This window comes from Poeciliopsis prolifica, unplaced genomic scaffold (assembly GCF_027474105.1).
Source record: "Poeciliopsis prolifica strain line A6 unplaced genomic scaffold, Auburn_PproV2 SCAFFOLD007, whole genome shotgun sequence".
Classification (NCBI taxonomy): domain Eukaryota; kingdom Metazoa; phylum Chordata; class Actinopteri; order Cyprinodontiformes; family Poeciliidae; genus Poeciliopsis; species Poeciliopsis prolifica.
The window spans coordinates 9138283-9147025 of NW_026562382.1; the positions used below are offsets into that span (position 1 = coordinate 9138283).

Genomic DNA, 8743 nt, shown 5'->3' on the forward strand with positions numbered 1-8743 from the left:
TCTCTTAACTTCAAATAAGTTTGGAGACAGTTTCATTATGTCAAAATCAGGGCTATATGGAGACCTAACATTGCCACACTTGTGAATGAGACCCAAATTTAGTCATCATTGAGTCTTTCAATAGGAAAAAGCTTATGAAACACATCAGTATAGAAATATAGAAAAAGTTAACCAACCACATTTTCTTAGTCCCCACATCAGTCTCATTGAAAACCTAGTGAAAACATATTTCTCTCTATTTCTCTCTCTCTCTCTCTCTCTCTCTCTCTCTCTCTCTCTATCTCTCTCTCTCTCTCTTTCTCTCTCTTTCTTTCTGTTTGGCCCAACCAAACAGAAAGGAGGCAATAGAAATTGGGAGGCAATAGAAAAAGTATTGTTGTCTTGCCACAATGAGCTGCATGGTTTATTGACAGAAAGGGTATTAACATATTCTAGTGTGAGTTTATGCTATTACAATTACAGATTAATTTACTTAAAAGCTTTTCACACATCTTCCCCATGGGTGCCATCAAATTTGTTGCTTCCTCTGTACATAAAGTAGATCTCCTTCTAGCAGCAGGATTTGGTAGAGGCAGACTCACAGCTGAGCTCTATCACAGCGCTTTCCTCAGTTTTATATGGGTGCTCTTTTGTAGCATATCAAAATTTCATAACACTCTATAGCCACTCTTGTGTGCATACTGTTTTACCACACATCTATGTTCCTTTATACTGAATATGTTCTTCAAGAATCTTTCTGAAAAATTTAGACCATCCATTCAAGTCAAAAACTTCAAATGTTGGGAATTACTGACACATTTTGGATGTGATAATTAACTTTATAAGGAACATTAATTGGTGAAACTGCTCTTCTTTTTTCCATTCTCAGCACCACATTATAGGTTTCAAAATACCATCAGCCTTCAGACACTTAACTCACTTCCCTCTATTCATACTATTTAAGAGCCTTGTAAGAACTGCTCTTATGGAAACTTCCACCGCTTTTTACAGTCAGTGGAATGTCTTTGCTTTAGATGGTGTGATTCTGTAAGTCCTATCCTATATTTTAACATCTGTCTCATTCCATACTGTAATTTTACTCAAAATGTTCTCTTTCTTAATGCCTTTGAATTGAAGCTTTTTATATAAGCCTGCTTTCTGTCTCTCTAGCATGATTCTCTGAAATAATGCTAGTTTGTCAAACTTCACTCATTGCAAAAAGAATAAAACAATAAAGATAATGCAGCTTAATATTAGTATTTCATGTGTTGGTTTTTGTGCTCCATGTCGATAACAAAACAGCCATTCCCTGTTCGATTGAGGGCTCAGGAGATTATTTTGCTTCATATCCCAAAACATTTATTTGTTCAGCATCTAGATCCACTTTACCTTGGATAATGTTTTAAATGATTCAGTCCTGAAAAAATGGGAAATATATTTTGAGATATTATACATGGTATTTTTTTTGACAACCAGAAGTGTTTCTGTGCAGAAATATGCCTGTTTTTGATGTTGTTCAGCCCGAGGGCCTGAGGATCACTGCCGTTCTGTATTGGTTTTCAGCCTTGTTCGCACTGTGGAGAGGATTCTCTAAATATCTTAACAATATTATGTGCCACAGATCATAAAATCCCCTGATACTCTTGTCTTAGCTTTTTTTTCTAAGCCTGTTGTTGGTGTATAATAAAAACAATTCTTAGGGTAAACACCAAATATATTGTTATAGTGTCAAACAAGTAAGGCCAATTAAATACACATATAATTCTGAAGTTAGTGTCTAGTTTTGGTCTTATGGATTTTTGTCCAATCAAAGATTTACTTTTGGTGTCTGGATTGCATTTAAATTGTTCAAAATCCCAAAATCCCAATTATTAAAAATGGTCAGGAATGGATTGACTCTCTGTCTCTTTCTATCTGTCTTTCTGACATTATTTTGGCTGGTGAAGTTGTTATGCCTTTGCTTGTGCATTGAGAGGCAGTAGAAACAACCTGCCTAGAGTATGATAAATATGTGATATAAGCTTGATTTGCCACCGTTGACATATTTAAATTTTATGTCGCGTTACACTTAGATTTCATAAAATTGTCTGTTTTATATTTATTGTCCCTATCTCACTGCTGTTGTCTGACAGTTTTGCACTTAACATTAATATTTTACAAGCCAAACATAAGTTGGCATTTTTCATCCACTCAGGAGCTATGAAAGGGCTGAAAAATTACCTAACAGTGCTGGTTATGAATACAAACAAACAAACAAACAAAAAACTAATATTTCAGAAATGCAGTACTCAAAGGAAAATGATTCAGGTGTATTCTTCCCAATCATAACCTTACCTTTAGTTTAATTTTAACATTCTATCTGCATTCCATTGGTGGTGTGCATAGCATGACTTTCTTTGAATCTCTCTCTCTCTTTTTGCCTTCAGGACTTTTAAATTTCTGTGCACAGCGCCAATCATTCTCCTGATGCTTTCCACAGCCGTGTGCCCTTCTTAACTTTTGGAGCTCTTCTAATAACGCTGCCATATGTCTGCTTCCTTCTTTCTCTGGGTGAAACTCACCCAGCAAATCCGTTTTAAAGCGTTTAACAGGTAGACCTGTACCCTCCTCCGGAGGCGTGTGTTCTTATTATCCTGTCCCCTCCAAGTAATTTAGTTAGTTAATTAATTGTCACGCGCAGATTAATTTAAGGAAGCTGGTGTCTGCCCGATTAAAAGCTCGACAAACAGTTTATCTAATGAGCCATTTGCACCCAAAACAAAAAGCTACAAATTGGTGCAGCGCCAAGCCTTTCCTTTTGGTGCCCCACTGGAAGGCCATTGGTCGACTGGGAGGGCAATTTGCATACAGTGAGGCTTAAAGACTGTCTGGTAACTCGGAGTTGGACTCAGACAGGAGAAGTAGTTCCTGACTTGTCTTCTGAATACTTTTTTGAGGGGGGAAACATTCAGCATGGAGTTTTGCAAAGTTGCATCTGTGGGTCTTGTCTTTACGCTTTTTGCTGTGTTTCTGCGCACTGTGCAATGCACAACTACTAGGTACTTTACCTATGAAGAGGACGCGCCCGGGACGGAAATAGGGAATTTATCCCAAGATTTAAAGATCGATCCGTTTGATGACCCGGACACATCTTTCCGCTTCATGCAAGAGAGCAACACCTCAGTTATTCAGATGCGGGAAAGTGACGGACTCCTGACCGTCGAGGATGTGGTCGACCGGGAGCAGCTCTGCCCCAGATCCCCTCGCTGCTTCATCACCTTCAACATCGTGGCCCACTCCAGGGAGAAGTTTCAGCTCATCCACGTGGAGATCGAGGTGAAGGACATCAACGACCACTCTCCGTACTTCCCCCTCAACGAAACGAAACTGGAGATAGTTGAAAACGTCCCCCTGCACTCCAGGTTTCCGCTCCAGATCGCTCTCGACGAGGATGTGGGTGATAACTACATCCAGAGCTACAACATCTCCCCCTGCAGCCACTTTGCTGTGGAAGTGCGCGAATTGGAGGACGGAGTGAAGTTTGCCGAGCTGATCCTGGTGAGTGAGCTGGACAGAGAAGTGGAGGACTCTTACACCATACAGGTGACTGCGTCTGACGGAGGAGCACCTCCAAAGTCGGGATCTATGACTGTGAACATCAAAGTGTTGGACTTTAATGACAACAGCCCGGCTTTTGCGCACAGCTCCCTGAAAGTTGAGTTGGAGGAAGATTCCCCGGTTGGTCACCGAGTGCTGAAAGTGCACGCCTTCGATCCGGACCAGGGCATCAACGGGGAAGTCATGTATGCGTTCCCAGACGAGTTGTCATCCGAGGTGGCCCAAACTTTTCACATCGACCCTTTCTCCGGGGATGTGACCCTGAAGGCGCTGGTTGACTTCGAGAAAAGGAAGTCATACGAGCTAATCATCAGAGCCTCGGATCAGGGCGAGAACTCCGTCCCGTCCACCTGCACGGTCGTAATCGAGGTAGTGGACGTGAACGACAACGCTCCGGAGATCATCATCAAGCCGATGACCTCCAGCAGCGACTCGGTGGCCTACATCACCGAGGCTGCGGCAGCGGAGAGCTTCGTGGCGCTGATCAGCACCTCGGACAGAGACTCGGGCTCCAACGGGTACGTGCGCGTCAGCCTGCTCGGGCACGAGCATTTCACCCTGCAGCAGGCTTACGGGGAGACCTTCATGATCATTACCACCGCCACTCTGGACAGAGAGAAGATCCAAGAATACAACTTGACTGTGGTGGCAGAGGACCTGGGGACTCCCCCCTTTAAGACGGCCAGGCAGTACACAATCAGTGTAACAGATGAGAATGACAACCCCCCTCTTTTCAGTAAGCCTGTGTATGAAGTTTCAGTTTTGGAGAACAACATTCCTGGCTCATACATTACCACCGTTGTTGCTCGAGATCCTGACATGGGAAGGAACGCAAAAGTTTCCTACAAACTCTTAGATTCAGAAATACTGGGAGGCTCTCCAGTGTCCACCTATGTTTCTGTAGACTCAATCTCAGGGTCCTTGTACACTTTGAGGTCTTTTGATTATGAGACGCTCCAACAGATTGAGGTGGTCATCCAAGCAGAGGACAGAGGCTCCCCCTCTTTGTCCAGCACCTCAATGATCCGGGTCAGAGTCGTGGATCAGAATGACAACCATCCATATTTCACCTTCCCTGTCCTGCTGAATAACTCTGCTGATATCCCTCTTCCCTACAATGCCCCTGCAGGTTATCTTGCCCTTCAGGTAGTAGCAGAAGATGCAGATGAGGGGGTGAATGGCGAGCTCTCCCACCAAATTCTGGAAGGTGACCCAAAGTTGTTTATCATGAACAAAAACACTGGAGAGATTGCTTTGAAGCAGTGGCTAACAGCCGAAATAGGGGACGTGTTGGAAATTAAAATCACAGTCAGTGACAACGGAAGGGCCCCTCTGTCCAGCAGTGCCACTATTAGGTTTGTGGTTTCAGATACAGAACCCCCTGAAGACCAGGTTGTCATTGTCCTACAGTCAAGTGAGGAAGAAGGCTCCTCGTTCAATGGCTCACTAATCATCATCATCGTGCTCAGTGGGGGTTGTGCCTTCCTGCTAATTGCAATTGTGGCCGTCGCCCTCACGTGCAAACTGAGCCGTAGGGGAAGAAGAAGCCGTGGCAGAAAGAGAGAAGTGTGCCAGGGCCTGTTTGACGGCAGGCCCCATTCCATGCTCACCTCTGTAGAACCAAACATTTACACGGGCCAGCAGGGGTTCTTCCATGAGAGGACGTCTTTGTCTCTGGATGATTCCTGCCTCTATGAGGAGAGAAGCAGAGACTCAGAATCGAAGGTGAGTCATCCAATGTTTTTTTTTTTTTTTTTTTCAGCATTTTTCATCTTTTTAGCTTCATGATGTTGCCTTGATCTATGTGCCAGAAATGGAAACTAAGCACTCTACTGTCACTCTGTTTGCTCTCTCAGATCTTCCTGCCCTCCAAGCATTTTCAGCCAACATCTGTGTGGCAAGGTGACAGATACTGCTTGCAAGTGAGGTAAGTCAACTGAAAAAATGAAAAATTTCCTTTCTCCTATACAGCAGTAAAACTTCAATGAAAAGAAAGGATGCTTTACTTTTCACCCATGCATGCAGTTTATTGATTGTGGCATGTGTGCAGATTGAGGTTAGATGGGCAGCAAAGCTCTAGTTTTTGCATATAAAAACACATCAATAATCAAGCCAAGTGTGGTTGTGGCTCATACTGTAATTTGTTGACTGCAGCGGCCTCAGCAACAATGACCAGCTGAGCGTGAAGGACAGCGGTAAAGGGGACAGTGACTTCAATGACAGCGACTCAGATGTCAGTGGAGATGGTGGCAAGAAGAACTTCAGCACCTTCCAACCCAGACTGAAAAGTAAGTTTCAATCATTCATAAACATTTCATATTCCAAATTTTTTACACATCAAATTTAAAAATGTTTCAGAAGTTTCTTTGAAGTGTACATTTTTGGTTCATGTAATTACAACTAAAATGATGATTCGTAATAATTATTTTGTATTACATGCGTGGTTTACAGAATGGCATCACATATCAGACTTCTCTACTATTATTTTTTCTTTCCCATGTGAAGTTTAAGAACCACAGGTTCTGCTTATTGCCTTTATTTATATAATGGCATTGACAGCCATTTAGAGGCCTTGGGGAAATGTTCATACCTGTCCTAAGATTTTGATTTGCAACTCTTCAAAGAGTAGTGGGGATATTTGTTTAGTCTTTAATCTAATATTATCCATCCATCAAATGGCTGTATCCTTGCAGTGGATGGCCAGTGCCTAACTAGTGACTTATGAGAGAAAGGCAGGACACACTTAATGCAAGATACTTCTCCATCGCAGGGCAACATAGAGAATTGCAGGACAATCAATCATGTACATATTTACAACTAAGAAACATTTTGTGAGGCTATTTAACCTGATGTTTTTCCACTGTGAGAAGCAAGAGTACCCAGCAAGAACCCACTTATGCACAGGGAGAACATGCAAACTCAATGCAGAAAGAACCCAGGACCGTCTTGCCGCAAGGCACCTGTACTAACAACTGTGCCCCTATGAAGCAACTACATGAAATACATTTTTTTTTTTTTTTTTTTAGCTGATATCCAAAACACTGTATATGGAGGAAAACTACCACTGCACTCCAGCCTGAACCTATGACCACATCATGAAGTTATTTGCTCCGGGAGTCTGAATTCCAAAGCTAACTTTTCAGATATTTATTTACAACTTTTTTTACAAACTTGAAAAATGAAGACGGTGTATCATTATCTTCCACTTCCCAGTTACATGATAGTTTGTATTTATTTGTCACCAAAAGTCATAGTAAAATACAATGAGGTTTGTAATTGTAACCTTGATGTGTTTGAGGTTTCATGCAAAAACTTAGAGGTGTTTGAACCTGCATAAAGGAAGTGTTTTGTACTTAAAAACAAAATATTGAAGTCTACATTTTTTATGTGAAAATCAAGGTAACGAGTATCATTTAAATATAATCAATGAAATAACTTAATTTTTTTAACCAAAGGTTTGTAGCTTTTGAAAATATAAATAATCAATAATGGCAATAATTGTTAACATTCTGTCCACGCTCAGTTTAATTTTTACCTATTCAGACCTGGATAGTAACAAAAGTAGCTTTAAATATTTCCCAGACTTTGCAAGATTTCATTTAAACAAAAACTTTGACAGGTTACATCGACACTTACTGTATCTAATCTGCAGTTTTGTTTATCTTACTTTGTTTCAGGTACTGGTAGGAGCTTATCTAGAGAGTGCCAGAGTGCCTACTGTGTGATACCACAGAGGAGCTACAGGAACTCCAGAGAAAATGCATACACAATAGGCTTCTCCCCCATGCCTGTTTTCAACAATTCTCACAGCATCAGGAAGGACTGTGGATACAACACAAACCAGCCAAAACCAAGAAGCAACATGCAGACTTTTTCCAGATCTGGGACTCTTCCTTCCTACTTCCCCCAGCAGCTGCATGAAACTGATGCAGGACAGGCCATGGTCCACCAGGAGACTCCCAACATTGTAACAGTGGCTACAGAATCTGAAGTTGCAACTATCTTTTAATTAAATGTGCAGCTAATCTTATTTAGCTGCACATCGTGGATGTACATGTGTAAAAGTTTGTATCAAATTCTTAATTGACAAGAGTACATATTTGTTTATGAGGAAAATGTGGGAAAATGTTCATTGGATTATGACTCATCAAGCTTTTCCTGGCTGATACTTATTATTGTGTGTCTGTGAATTGTCTGTTTTAATTTTGACAAGTTGTATTGATTTATTTAATGAAGAGGGAAAAACAAATATTTCTTCAGTATTTAACTTGCTAATCACTGGTCATAACCAATTAAGGAAAAAATGTCCAATCCTGTTGTCTGGAAGATTGGTTAGTGCACTTCTTTTGTGTATTTGTCTTTCATTATTTGATTTTCAGTATATTGTTTCCTGTGGCGTCTACTGCTGGGTCTATGTGCTTTTTTTGTCAAATAAAATTTCTGAATTAATATAAAATGCCAGTCAGCATTTTTTCATTTTTTTTTATTTTAGTACAACAATGTGATTAAACTTAATGAAGCGTGACGAAGAATCATTTTACTTAAGGAACATTAAAATAAAAGATGAGCCTGCTTTAATTTTGTGTAAACATGCAAAACTCCTCCTCCAGTTTTAGATCTACATGATGAAAACTCCAGTCAGAGCTGATCAGATGTGCAATCCTATGCTCCCCTCCATTACCTGGGAGACCTGCTTTGAAGACTCCAAGGTTACTCCGTTTGGTTTCTGGCATGCAAATGAGCAAAAAAAAAAAATAAATAAAAATAAAGAAGGATCGGGTGCTCCTGAGGAAAAATAAAGTGTAAAGCATTATACCAAAATAAAAAAAAAGTCTTACTGGGGTTCTGTCAAATCAATGCCTATTCTTTAAAATTATTTTCATTGCTATACACAACACAGGACCATGTACTAGGCTGTCTTACAAATTCCTGTCTGTCAGTTGTTGCTATGAGGGGTGAGCCTTTTAATGAATTCCTCTGCCTTTGCTGCAAAAATGAAAAAAACTACCCATGTACAAAGTGAAATGCAATTTTTTATGCAAGTCTTTGAATCCTCTGACACTTACAAGACAGTTGCTTGCTGTGCTTTTACTACAAGCTTTTCCAGAACTGGTTACTGTTTGCTGGTTTAATTCAAACTGTGAACATGCAGGGCAAGTGAAAACTG

The 8743-nt window shown here is 40.7% G+C and overlaps 1 protein-coding gene across 1 annotated transcript; it reads left to right on the forward strand.

The window, feature by feature from the left end:
- Window positions 1–2891: 2891 nt before the first annotated feature.
- On the forward strand, window positions 2892–8013 carry pcdh8 (protocadherin 8). Its single transcript, XM_055032090.1, has 4 exons — window positions 2892–5301; window positions 5433–5503; window positions 5731–5864; window positions 7254–8013. The coding sequence occupies exons 1-4, from the start codon at window positions 2932–2934 to the stop codon at window positions 7583–7585; spliced, it is 2907 nt and encodes a 968-aa protein (XP_054888065.1). The 5' UTR covers window positions 2892–2931; the 3' UTR covers window positions 7586–8013.
- The last annotated feature ends 730 nt before the right edge of the window (window positions 8014–8743 follow it).